Source organism: Chinchilla lanigera, unplaced genomic scaffold (assembly GCF_000276665.1).
Source record: "Chinchilla lanigera isolate Chin_1 unplaced genomic scaffold, ChiLan1.0 scaffold00053, whole genome shotgun sequence".
In the NCBI taxonomy this organism is placed as follows: domain Eukaryota; kingdom Metazoa; phylum Chordata; class Mammalia; order Rodentia; family Chinchillidae; genus Chinchilla; species Chinchilla lanigera.
Window position 1 is genome coordinate 2,932,353 of NW_004955454.1, and position 18,633 is coordinate 2,950,985.

General features: G+C 56.1%; 3 protein-coding genes across 3 annotated transcripts in view; 1 reads left to right on the forward strand and 2 right to left on the reverse strand.

Annotated features, from left to right (window-relative positions):
- Nucleotides 1-1,551: 1,551 nt before the first annotated feature.
- Dgat1 (diacylglycerol O-acyltransferase 1) lies at nt 1,552-12,323 on the reverse strand. The gene is made up of 17 exons (XM_005395868.2): nt 11,935-12,323; nt 6,258-6,345; nt 4,139-4,179; nt 3,958-4,043; nt 3,821-3,873; nt 3,627-3,732; nt 3,420-3,527; nt 3,260-3,334; nt 3,070-3,173; nt 2,945-2,983; nt 2,834-2,875; nt 2,713-2,757; nt 2,522-2,634; nt 2,377-2,442; nt 2,205-2,292; nt 2,054-2,116; nt 1,552-1,955 (listed from the first exon to the last, which is right to left on the reverse strand). The coding sequence occupies exons 1-17, from the start codon at nt 12,138-12,140 to the stop codon at nt 1,800-1,802; spliced, it is 1,479 nt and encodes a 492-aa protein (XP_005395925.1). The 5' UTR covers nt 12,141-12,323; the 3' UTR covers nt 1,552-1,799.
- Nucleotides 11,817-18,633, forward strand: part of Slc52a2 (solute carrier family 52 (riboflavin transporter), member 2) — a 38,035-nt gene continuing 31,218 nt past the window's right edge. Inside the window, exons 1-2 of the mRNA XM_005395861.2 lie at nt 11,817-11,910; nt 14,709-14,803. The gene's annotated coding sequence lies outside the window, so the exon portion shown is untranslated. The remainder of the gene's footprint in view (nt 11,911-14,708; nt 14,804-18,633) is intronic.
- Nucleotides 15,785-18,633, reverse strand: part of Scrt1 (scratch family zinc finger 1) — a gene marked incomplete in the record, with an annotated part of 5,819 nt that continues 2,970 nt past the window's right edge. Inside the window, 1 exon segment of the mRNA XM_013520102.1 lies at nt 15,785-18,625. Coding sequence (XP_013375556.1) covers nt 18,311-18,625 — 315 coding nt within the window.

The following is an 18,633-nucleotide window of genomic DNA, read 5'->3' on the forward strand; positions in this document are numbered from 1 at the left end:
CTGTGGCCTCCTCTGTGTCTCTTCCTGCCCAGCGGTGATGAGAGGTTCAGGTGCAAAGGAGTGGCCCAACGTAGCGAGGTCACTGCAGGCCTGGGTTTTGGTGGCCTCGGAAAAGGCAGATGCCCTAGAGCCAGTTTTTGCTCACAGCTCTGAGGCACCAGGGAAGGGCAGCATGGCTGGGTTGTCAGTGGGCTCCCTTTCCTGAGGTGTGTCTATTGAAGAATGGGGACTTAAGTGGACATACCTGCAGAAGGGTTAAGAGTGAGAGCCCCCTTCTGTACTTGTGAAACGCTGGGCTGGCTTTGGGGCACAGGCAGCCTGCTCTTGCTACCAGGGAAGCACTGTCTACACTCTAGGGTTTGCAGGCCTCCTTGAGGGGCACCAGCTAAGACAAGGCAGCCCCTAGTTAACCTGCTCCCCCCCTTCACCACCATGGCCAGAGAGTTGATATAAACCAGTTTAATGGGCTGAGGCAGCACAGCCCTGAGGTTCACAGGCTTCCCCCATCTTCCTGGGCCACTGCTGTAGGTCAGAGAGCTATGGGCTAGTATAGCCTCATGGTTTTTACCACAAGCCCACCAAGACAAGGCAGGGACACAGGGCCTATGCTGCCCCCCACCTCTTTCTGCCCCTAAGGTAGCCTCTACCCAGCTTCACACACACAAACACACACACACACGCTATTTCAGGAGAACCAAAAGTGGGGAAGTGGAACACAGACAAACCTGACCCTTCTGTAGGGTACCCTAGAGCCACTGGTCCACCTTGGCTTCTTGGGTAGCCCCATCCCAGGAAGCCAAATTAAGAGCCTAGGTCCAGACAGTCCATGCACAGCTGGGGAGGCCTTATCTCCAGAGGTATGAACCAGGTTCCCCTACAGCAGTGATGGCAAACCTTTTAGACCTTTCATTAATAACAGCCCTCTTCAGCACAAGTGTCATAGGCTATCACTGCCCTAGACGCAGTGAGAAGACAGGCCAACATGGACCCTGCTGAGCGGCCACCCCAGGTGAGTGACTCATGAACATACCATATGAGCTCTAAGCCTCTTCCCAGCCTGTCAAACGTGTAAGAAAGGCCCTGAAAACGTCTCTGGCCTGCCCATCTGAAGCCCACTCCCAGGAAGCCTGAGCATCCTTTCCCAGGCTCAGACTGAGTATCAGGGTGTATCTTGATTGGGCAGGCAGTCCCATCCTCCACTTAAGTCCACAGAGCCCTAGCTCTACACCTGGTAAGCAAGGGAAGGGCAGAACAGGAAGTATGACCTCAGCTGGACCTTCTCCCAACCCTGCCTTGCTGCCTGCCTTCAACTAGGCTGTTCCCTCCCCCTCAATGCCTGTGCCCTACTCTGTTGCAGCTGAGCAGGCTTGCCCATAAACCCCAATCACTGACACCCAAGGTGGCTGCTGACTGGAATGAAAGGGGCAGTAGAACCTAAGCACAGTGTCACCGCCTTAGCTGGAAGCCTGAGGACCACTGGACATCACCGGCCCCACTGGGTGTGGGCTGTCCTTCCCACCAATCCCCACGGCCCCAGCAGCCTGAAACAAGTCACTCTAGACAGTACTTTATTGACACCCTTGATCCCTGGTCAGCATACTCGTGACATTCTCCGCCAGCTGGATACCGCTGTCGACATTTGTCATGAGAACAGGAGAGAGCCCCATAGGGACAAAGAGGCCTTCCAGGGCAAGAGAAGGGCGTAAGCAGTCAGGCCACCTAAAGGACTCCAAGCCCAGGCAGAATACAACTGGCGCTGGCTGTGGACAGTGAAGAGAAGCCGGACTCTCAGGAGCAACTCAGGCCTCTGTTGTTGAGGGCTCATAGTTGAGCACATAGTAGTCATGGACATACATGAGCACAGCCATTGGCTGCCCAATGATGAGTGTCACCCACCCAGCTGCATTGCCATAGTTGCCGTGCAAGAAGCGGCCCACAGTCCAAGCCAGTGGAACCTGGGGACAAATGGGGAAAGGTCTGTCAGCCACAGTAACTGCAGGAGATGGGGCTTGGCACAGGGAGGTAGAGGCAGCTGGCACGGCAGTTTACTTACCTGAACCATCATGGCTGTGAAGGCCCAGAGGCGGAACATTCGCAGAGGGATGCTCACCATGTACTGCAGAGAAAGGATAAATGGCATCAGTGTCTCAGCCACTGGCCACCCTCCTGTCCCAAGATAAGGAAGGACACAACAGAGCACTGACCTCATGGAAAAAGGCTGAGATTAGGAACACTCCTGTCGTGGCCAGCCATCTATTGATGCCTCGTCGAACCAGAGGCTTATAGAAGTGCCTACAGAGGAAGTAGCTATGGGACATGGTCCTGGGAGGAGCCCCGTGCCATATCTATACCCTACATACGCACACAACCACCCACCTGAGGCACCACTTGTGCACTGGGATATTCCAGTTCTTCCAGAAGTGGGTGACAGACTCAGAGTTCCTGGGGGGTCAAAAGACAACAGGATAAGCAGAGCACTCTGACCCGTCAAGCCCCCAGGGCCATTCCCAGGGCCACCCACCACCAGTCTCGGTAGAACTCCCGATCTCCAAACCGCATCAGCTCTGCCACAACATTCAAGCCGGAGTGAAAAAACCAGTAGAAGAAGATCAGCCAGATGAGATGGTTGGGGACCTGTAGAGGGAGGGGGTTCCAGGTTGCAGAACACTTCCACCATCACACTCCACCCACCTCCCAGCCAGTGACACTCACCGCCAACTTTAGGAGACGCTCGATAATGCGTGAGTAGTCCATATCCTACAGAGATACACTGCTTCATCCAGTGTGCCCCCTCCCCACCTACCCCAGCTGTAGAACAGTGTGAGATGCTCACCCTGAAGGGCTTCATGGAGTTCTCGATGGTGGGGACCATCCACTGCAAAAAAGGGCACCATGTCAATTTCAGCCATGCTGAGCCCTACCATCCACCCCCTCTCCCACTCACCTGCTGGATCAGGGCCACCTGGAGCTGGGTCAAGAAGAGCTGAGGAAAGACCCATAGAACAGCCACTGAGATCCCAGCCACTACCAGGCAGTGGCCCTGGTGGCTCCTCCAGAACCAAAACTTACCAACTCAAAGAGCCGCCGCAGCAGAAAGCGTTTTCGGATTCGGGGTGAACGGGGAAAGTTGAGTTCATAACACAAAGTAGGGGCAAAAATGAAGTAGTAGAGATCTGGAAGCGAAAGGAAGGGCTGGAACCAGCAGAGATCTGACCCCCACCAACACAGGGCCCAGACCCCCATCACCACAAGTGCTCACCACAGTAGGTCAGGTTGTCTGGGTAGCTCACAGTGCCTTGGGAACTGTCCCCACTGTCTTTCTTTCCTGCAGAGGCTGAAAGCAAATCAGGGCAGAGGGTGGAGTAGAGTGTGCCACGCAGGCACTCCCTTAAGGCAGGCCCAGCCCCCAAAGCCCTCACCAGTCTTGGCCTTAGCCGTGTCCTGTCGGCACCAAAGGTTGACGTCCCGGTAGGAGAAGAGCTTGAGGAAGAGGATGCAGTACACTAACAGGGCCACCAGGGAACCCACTGCAGAAGAGGCATGCTCAGCCATAACCCATCATATACCCCGGGGAACCAAGCCATGAGGCTGAACCAGGGCTGGCCCAGGGGGGAATGGAGGCACACCTGGAGTGATGGACTTGTCCAGCAAGGCCACAGCTGCTGGGAAGCTTAGAATGGTAACAAGGTTGGCCACATGCAGCAGCAGCCCCACTTGCTCTGTCAGGGTGCCCTGTTACGGGGGGAGCACATTCAATCAAGGCCTCATTCTGGGGCAGGCCCCCAAGGACTGTGGTAGGGACAGGACAGACACTGCTTACCACTGCCAAGCACTTCTCAACCTGGAATGCAGCCACAATAAAGACATTGGCCACTGAGAATAGAAGCGTCATAGGGTAGGTTCAGGGCCCCAGTCAGCCTTGTGCCCACCCATGGCCCTCCTTAGAGCCCAGCTCACCAATAACCAAACATGGGGCAGGCCAGCTGTATGGATCCTTCAGGAACATAGACACCACCTGGATAGGGTCCACCAGGATACCATACCTAGGGGTGGGGCAATAGGGCCTGAGTAGTTGTGGGCCCTGGCCTCAGGGCAGGGCCTGAGCAGACAGTGGGCAGAGCCTGCAGAAAGTACTCACTTGATAAGGTTCTCCAAAAATAATCGAGCATTGCTCAGGATCTGCAAGAGACCATCAAGAAGGCTCAGCTCTCAGTGTAGTGACCACAGGGAATCCCACCAGCACCTCCCAGCTCCCTTTAACACCTATGGAGCAAGAGGTCAGGGTGGCAGCCTCTACCTTACAGACCCAATCTCTCTGGTCTCCACACTAAACACTGAGATTCACCACACACTAGTCAGTACAGGGCAGAGAGGTATGTCACTCCCATACAGAGGGGCCAATCCTACTGCCAGGCATCTCCAGCAACAGGCAGATCTGTAGTTCAGTAGCCCTCATCCCTCCCCCCAAGCTGAACCACTGAGAAACCCAAAGCCAAATCTTTAAGCCTGCCACCTGGGTGTCATCCCCAAAGTCATGCCTGCCAGGGGAAGCTGGCCTAAGGCTGAACCCCAAGGACTAGTTCCTACTGGGGTTAGGGGACACTTGCGCTACTCCACAAGCCAGTCAGGTCCCTGCAGTGCCTAACTTGGGAGCAAGAGACTTCAGCAGGGGATGGCAGGCCCTACAAGCAGAGGAAAGATGCCATCATAGCTGAGACAGACAGGAGGAGGTACTTTTTCCCTGCCCAGCCTCAGCTGTTATATAATACTCCAAGGTCTGAGGGTTTGGCCCAATATAGTCTTTAAGGACTGGTATACCCCCCACGCACATCAAAACAGGCTCAGGCCTGGGGATTTAGCTCAGCAGCACAGTGCCTGCCTGGCAAGCGCAAGGTCATGAGTTCGATTCCTGGTACCGGAAGAAAAACAAAAAAAACAGGCTCCTGGCTCTGGCCTGGGACTGGATGGTTAGCCTACTCATCCATCTCACCTGAAAAGCACCTGAAAGCCAGGCAATGATGCCACCACACCGTCCAACTGCCCAGAGCTCAGATCTGAAACAGTGGAGGTGATGGGTGCTGTGGAAAAGCAACACCACCAAGGGAACACTGCAAGGGAGGTTTTCAGAGGAGATGGCAAGCTCAGAGACACTGGAGCCACTGTCCTACCTATCCCACCTCCAAGACTGTCCTGCTAGCCTGCTGTCTCAATACTCACAGTCCCATATTGTCACCCACAATACGGACTCTCCTGAGCATCCACAATACACATACCATATAGAGGGGGCTGACAGAAGCCAGAACAGAAGGCTGTGACCTGTGCCCAAGGGCCAGAAGGCCCAAAGGGTTGCAAGAGAATACACAGTGCTGCCTGGGCTGGATGAGGGCTTCCCCTGGCCAGTAATCTCTTTATAGACCCCAGCCTGGGTCAGGAATGGGACATATCATCTGAGGGTTAGGCTGGCCTTATGCCCATGATCTCACCCTCCAGGCCTCATGATCCCCCACAGGATATGGCAGGAGGTGGTATGCAGAGCCCTTCCACATGGACAGCTACAGAAGCTGTGCTCAAAGCAGAGGCAGACACATGGGTAAGGGTCAAAGGCCTTGGGCCGTATCCACCCTGAGTGACAGACGCTGAGCACAAACAGCACCTTGCTCCTGACCCACCCTTCAAGCTTTGAGCCTTGGACTCCAGTGGCCTCTGGGGTGGGGCTACTGGCCATGCCCCCACAAAGTGCCAGTGGAAACTAGGCCCCAGAGACTGCAGACGTTGGACATACGGCAGGGCTCCATCCACTAGGACCCAAAGCTGAGGATAAGGGGTCAGGGAGCTTGTAGAGCAGTAGGGGCTATAGAGTACTGGGGGGTTCCCATAGTCACAAAGCCACATTCCCAGGGAGGCCTTAACCCACAGAACACCCCCTTCTCTCTGCCCACTCATACAGTCAGGGGGACCTTGCACCCCAGAGACACAGATCATAGCCAAAGTCCTTGAGTCTAGGTATACTGCTAAGCCTCCCCAGTATCCCCATGACCTCCTGGGGTTCAAGACCCCTGTGTGACCACTGCAGGGACCACCTCTGCTTTCCTCACCAGCCCAGGGCTGGCAACCACATGGGCTGTGGACTTCTCGGGGCAGCTTCAATGTGCTCTTATACCCCTGGCACAGAGTCTATGCCCAGGATAATGCCAGCCTGGACAGCTCTGCCACACCTGCCTGCAGGTAGGCCTGCTCTGGTACCCCAGTCTACTTACCAGCATCACCACACACCAATTCAGGATGCCACGGTAGTTGCTGAAGCCACTGTTAGAGCTGAACAAAGAATCTTGCAGGCGATGGCACCTGGCAGAGCAGGGGACAGGCTCTTCGGTAAGCAGATGCCAACAGGGGAGGGCTGGGTCCACCACTATGACCTATCTGTTCTGCTCACACATTCCCACTCCACATTTACGGATAGAAGGAGAAGCCAGGCTAGACCATGGCAGCAGCCACATGGTCTGCAGTGAGCAAAGTTCTCAGGACCACCCAGAGGCCTTCTCCTTCATGCAGTGAGAGGGGGCACATCACAGCAGGCAGGAGCTGGCTGGGCCTACGTGGCTTGAGCTCCCCATGCCAGGAGCTTGCCCTTGCTCCCCAGAGGCCCTGACTACAACCAGACTCTCAAACCACCAGAGAATCCAACCCAGGGATATAAGGGGTATCCAGTGCTGCAGTGCTGGGACAAAAGGGTAGGGGTGGAGTCCACCCAGATCAGTAGGCCTGTCAGCCACCTAAGGAGACCAGGAGTCCCCACTACAGCCCAGAAGAGCCTCTTCCCTACACTTGGCCACATAGGCCTGAGGGAGCACAGGAACTCAGTAAAACTGCTGACCAAACACCCTGCCTAACGTGACCTTTCTGAGGGCAAGGACTCGGTCCTCATGTTCATAAGCACTGTGGTCATGCCTGGGCTGGAAGTGCTGAGAGTCCACCTGAGGGCCAGACACCTGATGGTAAAAGCCTGCAGCAGAAGCAGGTCCCATTTGTGAAAGCACCCACCCAGCAGTGGAGTGGAGGACACACAAATAGACCCTGACTGTGAAGAGAGGTACTGAGCCTGGCAGAGAGGTCACTATGTAGCTGGGCCTCGGCCCTACCCAAGCCAAAGACAACAGAAGCAAGGTCAGAGCCCATGTGCTATGAAGCAGCACTCGTGCTCACTCACCAGCTGCAACCCTGCCTTGCCCTCCAGCAGCAATGCCACCAGGAAGCCCCATACAGTATTGAGCAAGGCCTTTGTTTTGTAAGAGGAGAGGCCACTACCTCCCTTTTCCTTTTACCAACCCATATCTACCTCAGAACATCTGGGCAGTGGGAGCAGGATGAGGGTCCACAGCGGAGGCACCATGGCACAGATGTCCTCTTAGAATTGGTCTTGCCTTGGTGCCCAGAAAAAAGTATGGCTTTGGTCAGAGTCAGCAGTTGAACACTGTCACCCAGGTAAAGAAGGGCCAAGGAGGCTGAGGGGCATTGTTAACAAGCCCAACCTCTGACCCTCAGACCAATGTCTGCTTGGCACCTGGCTTCATCCACATCATCTCCCAGTAGCCCCTAGCTAGTAGGAGGGTGGTCACTACCCCTCTTTCTGCCTATCTCAGACTGGAGCACCATGGTAGACAGCTCTGCACCAACCCTAGTCCCCACCATTGTTCAGCCCCTTCTCCCAGACTCAGGGCTGGGCTTTCTGGATCTACCCAAGTCTATCTTGACTCATACAGTGAGGCTGTGGTCTTACCTGAACCCCTCTTCTCCCTAGTTCTGTCCCTACCTTTATAAACAACAAATTGGGCACCACCCCCGACTAGCTACACTCACTGCCTGTCCTCCCCAGTGCCCTAGCCCCATGACGCAAGGAGATGGCCTCTCTGGACCTGTCTGCTACACTAGGCCTCCCCACTCCCTCTGTCCCCCAGGCTGAATCCCATTCACTCTAACCAGAACTATCCCAGACCCTCTGGCTGGCTTCATTGAGCCACCACCATCAACTGCTATCTTCATACCATGACTATTTCACAACAGTGTGACCTCTATGCCCATCTCCAAAATGAACATAGGAATACGAAAAGAGTCTTTCTTGCCAAAGACAACATTCTAAGTTTCTTTTCTTCTTCTCCTTTTTTTTTTTTTTTTTAATGTGGGTACCAGGAATCAAACTCAGGACCTTGCACTGGCCAGGCAGGTGCTGTACCACTGAGCTAAAACCCCGGACCCCAAAGGCAACATTCTGAGAGCTTTTTCAACTCCTCCCTGTGGGACTCCAAGGCCTTCTTTGACCACACACAACCATGCCCCAGGTCCTCCCATGTCCTATGAACCAGGTCTACCCTCAGGCAGCAGCCATACTGCATACAGACTCAGCCTATGCTGCCCTCTCCCCTTGCAAGTCAGAGGCCCCTGGCCTAGGGGATGAACCCCCACCCCATATACCAGAGCCCACAAAGATATAGGCTTGCCAGTGTGGTCAGCAGCAAGTAGGCTGGAGGGCAGGCCACACAGATGGCAGGAAGGGAGGCCAAGAACTGGCCAGCCATGCCAAGAGCTGACTTTGTCACACTCTCACCCACTGGACAGCCTGCCAGTGCCCTATGCCTTCCAGCTGTCCCACACCCACTCCCCTGAGCCAAAAAGACAAGGAATAGCCTTTCTCTCCTGAAGCTCCAGGCCTAACCAAGTGGACTCAAGGCAGAGTGCCCTCTCCTTCCTGTCTCCCACTCACTCTCACCTGTAAAGTAGGTACACACTCATCCCCACAATGCACCTGCCAAGGTCTGTATCATACCCAGTGCCTCAGCCTCTAATGACTTTCCAATGACCACATGGTCCAGCTCCAGGGCCAAGCAGAATGAGGAGGGGGACAAAGTGCCAATTCTCCTTCCAGCTGCCAGCTCTTTAACACTTCCTTTATGCCACCCTGTGGCCAACCCCTGGGGTGCAAGAGATAAGGAGGACACTGTGAGACAAACACCCTAGGACAGTGGTGACAAACCTACGGCATGTGTGCCAAAGTAGGCTATTTATCATCATTGAAGCCCTAGGGCTGGGGAGATAGCTCAGTAGCACAGTGCCTGCCTGGCAAGTGGAAGGTTCTGAGTTTGATTCCTGACACCAAAAAAAAAAAAAAAAAAGAAAGAAAGAAAGCTCTGAAAGTTTCACCAAGAACCCAAAACCAGAAAGCTCAGCCTAGGTGGTCATAAACTAAGGGCCAGCTAGAGTATACAAAGCCTGGAAATGTGAACAGCAGGCAAAACAGGAATGCCTCCTCTTCCTGCCCACAGCCTCACCTTTCCACAGAGCAGAAGAAATGAGCTCACACCCAGAGTCCAGTTCATCTGCTTAGCCCAAGGTGAGCAAGAAGTATTGGAAGGAGGAGAGAGCTCAGTGAATCAGGAGGAAAGCAGAGAGTGGGCCAAATGCAGGAACTGGTAAGAGAAGGGTGAGCTTTGGCCCAGTCTCAGGAGGGCAGCCAGACTAACGCCTGGCCTACCAGCAGAATGAATGGAGTCTGGTCAGGCAGTGCGGCACATGCCTGTAATCCTAGCTCTCAGAAGGCTGAGGCAGGAGAATCCCTGTGAGTTTGAGATCAGCTGGGGCTACACAGTTCAAAACCAGCCTGAATTACATAGCAAAATGCTGATCTCTCATACCCTGGGTAACTAATTTAAAGATAACAATATGCAATGTATTAACCATTGTTACTCTCTTGTCATATTGTTTTGGAATTTTGTTGTTTTTTTGTTTCTTTTTCTTTTATATACATATATAGATATACATATATAGATAGATAGATATCTATATCTATATCTATATCTATATCTATATCTATATATATATATATTTTTTTTTGTGGTACCAGGGATCAAACTCATGACCTTGCGCTTGCCAGGCAGGTGCTTATGCCACTGAGCTATATCACAGCCCAAAATAATTTTTTTTTTTAAGTAAAAAACAAAAACAAAAATGTCAAAAGCTGGACATGAGACACACACCTGTAATCCCAGCACTTGGGAGGCTGAGGCAAGAGGATTACTGCAAGTTCAAACCCAGCTTGGGCTACAAATTGAGTTCAAGGCCAGCCTGAACTGCATGGCCAGACCCTGTCTGAAACACACACACACACACACACACACACACACACAAAAACAGGCCCAAGCATAGTCTCCCATTCCTGTAATCTCAGCACTTGGGAGCCTGAGGCAGGAGGATCTCCGCAAGCTTGAAGCCACCCTGGACTGCATAGCGAGTTAGAGCCCAGCCCGAACTACATAGCAAGACCTTGTCTTAAAAAAAAAAAAAAAACAAGAATGGAGTCTAGGACCCTTACCAACAGGGCTTGAGCCCTGCTTCATTCACAGGGTTGGGGGACAAATACACAGAACCTGTCCACAAGCAGATTATCAACTGGCTCTCTCCTCCATGGATGTGTCCTCTCTGCCATCTACCGCTGCTCTTCTCAAGGACACAAGACCTCTACTAAACTGGCCTTTCCCACTAGCCTCATAGGAGCCCCAGGCCAGCAATCACAGCAAAGGCTTTCTGGCCAGTGAAAGCCACAACTGCTCCCTCTGCCTATCCCTAGGTGGTGGTCTGGTAAGATCTCCCCCTCAGTCTCATACAAAGAACCCCAATTCTCAACCACTCCAGAAATCCTACTAGCCACTCCCCTTATCTCCTGGAGAGAAGGAAACTTGGGGCAATCAGTAGGGGGCCAACTCCAGGACTTTAAACCTTTCAGGCAGGAGGTACAGGAAGTCAGTGCCCCTCTCAGAAGGGTCAGCCTCCTCCTCCACAGTGCCTTCATGACTCCTCACCTGACCTTTGTTCACACTATGCCGCATATGCCTCACACTAAGATTATCTTATCTGCCAGGTGAACCATGAGAACCCCAAAGGAAGTGACAGAGCCTGCAGCACAGCTGTCCTCTCTTACCCCCACCACCCCACACTGAAGAAAGGCTTGTTTGTTGAGAAAGTAAATCCTTGTTAACCAAGCCACCCATTGCCCACTTCCTCCTAGCCTCTCAGCTGCTCCCTAAACCAGAGCCCGAGGATTCATACGAAGGCCAGAAAGAATGGCTTGGGGGCGGCCTCAGGCTCTGCTTCGAGGAGGAGGCCAATGCCCAGGCAACCAAGTTCTCCCCATCAGCCCTGGTGGACGCCCTCACACTGACACGTCAGTCGGGTCAGCAGGGCCCACCTGTAGGTACCTCCACTTCAAACTCCTCTTCTATACTCAACCAGTGGACGAAACTTCCCACGAGACCTGCTTGGCCTCGCCAGTGGGCACTCCTGCTAGTATCAGCAGGGCCCAGGGGCTGGGGATTTAGCTCAGCAGCACAGCGCCTGCCTGGCAAGCGCAAGGTCGTGAGTTCGATTCCCGGTACCGGAAAAACAAAAAACAAAAAACAAACAAACAAACAAAAGAACAAAAAAAAGCAGGGCTTGAGGCCTCCCCATCCCCTGGGTGAGGGATGAACTCTCAGAAAGCCTCCTGCACTGTCTCCTGCCCTGGGCAGACGCCCACTCTCCTGATTTCGGACGGGGCTGAGGCCAGAGGGGCTCTCCCTGGCAGACCAGCCTCTTCTGGGAGCCTTCTCCACCCCCAGGGCAGCCCCCGAGGCCCTCAGAAGGACCCCCTCCGCGCCTCACCCACCTCGCCCAGGCGCCAGTCTTTGAGGACCTGCCGGAGGGGCGTCCACCCGCCAGGCCGCGCCCCTCCCCCGCGCGCTCGCGCCTCGACCCGCGGGGCGACCTTGGCAGCTGACCCTCTGCACCAGAGCTTCGGCGTCCCCTCAGGGCACAATGGTCCCGGGACTGAAGCCCGAACCGCTGCGGCCGCTCCAGAGAGCAGAGCAGGGTCCGGAGTCAGAGGTAAGAGGTTAGGCGCTCCGCTACCTCAGCTGCGGGAGGCCACGGCCCACTCCGGCGTCTCCGTCTCTGTCGGGGGCCGGGGCCGGCACGTCCCCGCTGGCTCCTACGTCGGAGCCTGCGACGGCGTCCAGCACGTCCTCCTCCGCCGCGGGCCTGCCGCCGCCCTGGCCCGAGGGCCGCGACCCAGTCCTCCTGCGCCGGGAGCCGCCCGCACCGCCGCGGTCGCCCATGGCCTTAGCTACGCCGCCCAAGTGGTGCCCAGCCGGGCTCGCCGCGCGTGAGGCCCGCAACCCCGCAGCCCAGCCTCCGGACTCCGGGCAACGGCCGCCACCGCCCCCTATCGGCCGCCGTAGCTGGCCCGAAACCGCTGACTGGCCGGGAGCCGCTGACTAGCCCGCTGAACTTGTGCGCTCTTATTTGTAGTCCTCGACCCGCGGGGGGGCGGAGCTTCGGCCGCGGCGCGGAGCACCCTGGGAGTCGCGGTCACTGAGCTGCGTGGGCGGCTTTGCGTCCCGTGTGGTCCCGGGTCCCGGGTCCCGGATCCCGGGTCCCTGAGGAAAATTCGGAAACTCGTCCTGGGGCGGCCGAGGAGCCCGCGGACCGCGCCGGCGCCCAGCTCCCTGGCAGCTGGGCACTTTCCCCGACCTCTCGCTGGCCCCTTGTCCCACTTCTGTAAACACAGGGTTTCATCATCCCTCGGCTCGGCGAACCATTTGGGGTGTAGGTCAATTATGAATGGCTTCGTACACTACAGACCGGTTGCTCTGTCCTGGGCCTCGTGTCTGAGCACACACCCGGCAGAAACTAGCCCACAAAAAACAGATCAGGATCAAGCTGGAAAAGAGACCACATCTGTGCAATTGCCTAAATGAAGCAACTGATCAGCCCCCTTGGCTGCTGGGGAGCCCCCTTGGCTGGGCATGCATCCTGCACCGGATGCAAAGTGCAGGCCTTATTTCCCCGGAAACACGTTGAGCAGCGGAAAACATAGCACCTCTCAACAAATCATCTTGGGCCTGAGGCTTGCCCCGACCTCACCCTGCTTCTACCACCTTTGCCCGTGAGGATTCCCACCTATGACCTGTTCTTGTTGCACAGGTCATTTTTAGCTAATTCTAGCCCAGGCATCGGGAGAGCAGGTGCTACCTGGCAGGTATCTGTGTGGCCTGCAGAAGGCCACCCTACCAGCCGGAAAGCCCCTCATGGGTGGCTTTGTTGGATCAGGACCATCTCATTTCCTGCCCAGTCTCCAATAACATATCAACCCAGTCTCTGGCAGTGGGATGTAGCTGGGCTTGGGCCAGGCAGGGGTAGGCCTTTGTGAATACTGACCCCAAAAAGGAAGCCAGAAAAGTGTGTCCCCTTCCGAGCCTGACATGTAGGGGTGAGGCATAGGAGCTCTGCCACTCCCTCCTGACTCCCCAGGTGGTATGCTTTGGTAGTACCACACTCCAACACAGAAAGAAAAACTAGAGCACCAGCCCACTCTGGCCCAGTGCTCACAGAAGGTTGGCAGTCCAGCCTGCCTGTAGGCCCAGAGAGGCACAGCTCACCAGCCCATAAGTGAAGAGTTGCAAAAGAGGCGGCTATCACCAGGCATAGTGGCACACACCTGTGATCCCAGCACGCAGGAGGCTGAGGCAGGAGGATCATTGCAATTTCAAGGCCAGCCTGGGCTACAAAGTGAGTTCAAGACCAGCCTGAACTGCATAGTGAGACTCTGTCTCAAAAAGACAAGGGGCTGGGGATTTAGCTCAGCAGCACAGCGCCTGCCTGGCAAAGTCAAGGTTGTGAGTTTGATTCCCAGTACCGGAAAAAAACAAAAACAAAAACAAAAAGATAGCAAAACAAAAGAAGCAGCTATCTTTTTTTTTTTTTTTTTTTTTGAGACAGAGACTTGCTATGCAATTCAGGCTGGCCTTGAGCTCACTTTGTAGCCCAGGCTGGCCTTGAACTCATAACCATCTTCCTGCCTCAGCCTTCCAAGTGCTGGGATTACAGTCATGTGCCACCACGTCTGGCCTTAGGTGGCTATCTTGACTATGCCTAGCTCAAAGCAATCGTTCAGTAAATGATCTTGGTAGGAAGGTGACCAGAAGATGGAGTAGAGCCACCAGGAAGGAGAGTCTAATCACTGGGTGAAGCTGAGGCCAGTGTTTCCTGGTACAAACTCCATCACCCCAAAAATCCAGAGCAAGGTACAGCCAAGGGCAGCAAGGAGAGGTGAAAGGCCAGGGCAGGTAAGGTTGGTTAAGAACAAGTGTGTATGGCAGCTTAGAAAGGATCTAAGGTTGACCCCAAGGCCTTGGGGCCGTGAGCAGGCACTGCTGGTAGGGAGAGTTCACAGCAGTAGTGTTCCGTGGCCTGTAGCACCCATTCTCTGCAATGGATAGTTGTTCTCATGGTTGACTGAGAGGAGGGCCGTGGATATAGCTCAGTGGCATAAGTGCCAGCCTGGCAAGCACAAAGTCCTGAGTTTGGTTCCAAGAAAAAAAAAATGAGAGGAATAGGGAGGTGTGGTCATACCACCTTGGGGAGAATGCTTCCAAAACTTCCAGTTGCATCACCCTCAGAATCCCAGAGAAAGAGAAATGGCCATTCAAGACACTAACAGTTTGGAGTCCTTTGGCAAGGAATGGGCAGCTAGGAGCTTCCTTGCCTGCCATTGCCATGTGTCAGGGTATAGATTAGGTGTGGTATGGGTGGAGGACTGGGGCAAGTCTGTGTCAAAGGCACCTCTGGGTTTCTCATCCTTAGACATGATGTGCTGTTCATCTTATCTCTTTCCTAATACTCAGATTCCTCATCTACAAATAGAGAACATCTACTTGGCCCAGTCACCATGAAGATCTCTCTATAGGAGGCCCTGGCCACTGACCCCTCCCAGTACCAGGTATATCTTTACTCTTGCTGTTGTTATTGCTGGTAGAGCTCTCTGGAAGGGGAACTCATTCCCCATTAGACCCCCACTAACAGGCCCAGAGGCCATGACCCTCACTGGGGAGACACTGGATAGAGTTCAGATATGCCTGGATCCTTGCCAGGGTGTGGGCAGCTATGCTGGCCCTGGCCTAGGGCTGACCTAATTTGACCACACATGTACAGTCTTTGGGCAGGTGCTCAATTCATTCCTGCCTACCTGGGATCACAGCTGAGCAAGGGGTCCTGGCCCCTGTGCTCTTCTTACCCAGCCCTGCCCCCAATGTCTTCAACTCAGCTCCCCTCGCCTTATCTAGACCCTGAGGGTCCAGGGTGGCTTTAGAAGCTTGTCTACGCCAGGCACCTCCTCCCTGGAACTGGCCCAGCACTGCTTTCCACGGAGGCGTTCATTCTCCAGCAATACAGAAGTACACCCCCAGAGTCTGAGGGTCAGGATGAAGGCAGCAGGCCACAGGGAGAGGCTTGACCTCAAAACCTCTGCCATTCTCATTTCTTCCAACAGCATATCAGAAGGCTTGCAAGGGATGAGAGACCTAACACTGTGCATGTAGCTGCTTGCAGGACAATCCTAAGGGGGTGGCAGAAGCTCATATAGGGAGAAGAGGGGAGAATGGAGGCTTCTCAGACTAGAGGACTGAAACCTTTTCTGTACATATCCTGCCCATTCTAGGTCAGCCTGGGTTGAGCCTGACATTGGGCAAAAGCCCTTTAGTGTCCTCAATTCCTGGTACAGCACAGATTCACCTGCCACAGGGGAAGTGCCAACTATTCTGCCTTCAGACAATACATGTGTTGTGGCTCAGCCAGCCCAGCCAGCCCTATCCAGAAGAAAGGTTGAGCCACAGCTTTATCTGTGACTCTCAGCACTGGGCCTGTAGAATCAGGAAGACACCCCAGCAGTCCCCAGCAAGAACACATCAACCAACACTCCAAATTCTATCAAGAGTGGCATTTATTCTCCTTGTGGAGGTGCGGCGCTCCGGGGAGCTGGTGCTATTGTGCTTAGGAAGGAGGTCTGTCGTCCGTCCGTCCGTCTGTCCGGCCGGCCCGGCCCCAAACGGGGGCGGAAGAAGGGCTCGGCCCGAGTAAAAATCCCGGCCTGTTCCGGGCAGGAATATGTACAAGGCGGCGGGGCGCAGGCGGGGGTGGGGGCGGGGCGGGCCGGCGGCCACAGCCCCCACCCGAGGGCCCCGCACCTCGGGCCCTACTTGTAGAATCAGTACAAAATAGGTGCTACCTAAACGTTCCTTCTACCTGAATTCACTAAGTCGGTTATTGTGCTGCTTAGTTATGGGGGCGGGAGGGGGCCCATGGCTTTCCACGGCAGCAGGGTGTGGGGGAAGCAGGAGAGCCTGGTGGGCCAACGACCTTCTGGCCTTCTCCTTAGGGAGACAGAGGTGCAGAGTGGGGCAACGTGAGGCGCCTGTGTGAGCTTGTGCATGCGGCACAGGCAGGCAGGCCCCGGCTGGAAAACGATGCAGGCACCACACCTGGTGGCTGAGGGGGTTTGGGGCAACCAACCCTGGTGCTGGGGAAGAGGCTGGCCACATCATATACTCCAGCTTGCACCCTGTCCACTGGCAGCAGAACCGTGCTTGCCAGGGAATCAACGGGTGGGCGCCTGTACGGGCTGCCCTGGTAAAGCTGGGCCCTGAGGCCCTGGGTCTGAGCCACCTGAGCTGGAGACGCAAGGCCCAAGTTAAAGGCAGAGCCTGAAGGTACCCAACATGGAGCCGAACTGAGGTGGGGAGAAGGGGCCATGGGCCCAGGGATCAGGCGCTCTGCATCTGCGTCTGCCCCTAGCCCACCCAAGCCCATTGGGCCTCTGCAGTGGACATACACTTCCCCAAAGGTCTCTGTGTTTCTGGCGGACTCAGCAAAGGGCCTGGCACGTAATAAATGCCCAATGGACGATCGGTGAGTGATGGACGACTGACGGAGGAGCCTTGGGTGCAACCACCCTGCCCCCGCCCCTGGAACCACGATGCCCGCCCGCTGGGCTCTGCCGTGGGGAGCGGGAAGGGGGGTTAAGAAAGTCTGCGCGGCCGGCCCCGCGCAGCATCCCTGATCTAGGGTCCTATAGGGTGGGGAGGGCGGGGGATACCTGATTCTCAGTAACTCTAGAGGCTGCGGCAGCTTCGCATGCAGTGCGCATTATTGCTCTATAGTCGGCATCGGACTAACTAAGAGGGAAAGGGAGCGGGCAGCCCCGGGAAGGGTTGGGAGGAGGGATGGGGCTGCATGCAGTGACGTCACAAAGGCGGCGGCCAATGGGGCGGGCCCTTGGGCGGGGTCGCCGCCGAGGCTTTGGCATAGACGGGCGAAAGTTGGCAACCTAGTGGGGCGGGGCCTGGGCCTCGGAGGAGGGGGAGGTGGCCGGCCTTAGGGAGGCGGGATCCGAGGCTCCCAGGAGGCAGAGCCCAGCTAGGGGCGCGGCTCCGGGGCGGAGAAGTGATCCTGGACCTCCCAGGCCCCCGGCGTCGGCGGGAAGGAAGGGTTCGGCGCCCCCTCCCTGACCCGAGTGCAATCCGTTCATAAATAAAACGTACAAATACAGAAAGAAAGAAACCCGACGCGTCCGCACCCCCCCCAGGGGGCTTTACCCGCAAAGCGAATACAGAGGTGTATAGAGGGCAGAGCACGCCTCGCTGCCGGCCCGGGTATCCGTCCTCCAACACCGAAAGCCCGGGGTAAGAGGGAGGGGGCCCCGGGGCCGAAGGAAGAGGGATCTGAGTAGGTCGGATAAGTCCATGCGATTCGATATGCGTCGTTATTATTCGTTATGGAGGACAGAACCTGGGAAGCTGGGCTGGAAGAATTCGGATTTGGCAGAGGATGCGAGGAAGGGTAGGAGGGCGGCTCAGACTGAGGCCCCAGAAAGAACTCGAGGGAGAAGGTGCCGCCGTCCGCCCCTTTCCCCCGTACCCAACGCGTCGAACACAGCTGGGAGGTCTGCGAAGCCGATGGGGCAGGACGCCTCTGTAGCCATTCCCTCTGTGGCTCCTCCCCGACCTGCTGCCGAGGAGGTGTTGACCCCCTGAAAGTGTGGGCCTAAGGCCCAGCCTGGAAGGCTTGGGAAGGGGTGGGGAAGACCTGAGTCTCTGCAGCGCGGTCCAGGGGCGCAAAGGAGGGAGGTGGACCTTCCCTACCTCACCCCACCCCCATCTTCAGAGACCCAACTGAGAGATGAGGTTCGGTTCTGGGTCTGGCCGACCCTATTGCTGGGAGAAAGCCTGGGGCACCCTGGAGGAGAGGGAAGGGGGTTCGGGGTGGGTCCCCCTCGGGACCCTATTGCTTGAAGGGGCTGGCAAGGCCCCTGGCGAGCGGAGCAGGGTGAGGCAGGCTCCCTCCCCCTATTGCTGTGAGGAGGGGCCCGCCCTCCGGCCCCTCCGCCCGGATGCCGGCGGAGACTTCCCTGGGGGCCCGTATTGCTGTGAGCCGACCCGGCTGGCCCGCCGCCCTAGGCCTGCACAGGACTGAGCTGCGGCGGCGCGGGGGGTGCGGGGCCGCCTGCGCCGCCCGCGCCGCCCTTGAAGCAGGCCGACTCATAGTGCTTGTTGAGATAGGACTTGAGGGCGAAGCTCTTCTTGCAGCGCTTGCACTGGAAGTGCTTGAAGGCCGAGTGCGTCTGCATGTGCGCGCGCAGGTTGGAGCGGTCGGCGAAGGCCTTGCCGCAGTGTGCGCAGCCGAAGGGCTTCTCGCCGGTGTGCGAGCGCATGTGCCCCTGTAGCAACCAGGGCCTGGAGAAGGCCTTGCCGCACACGCCGCACTTGTGGCGCAGGT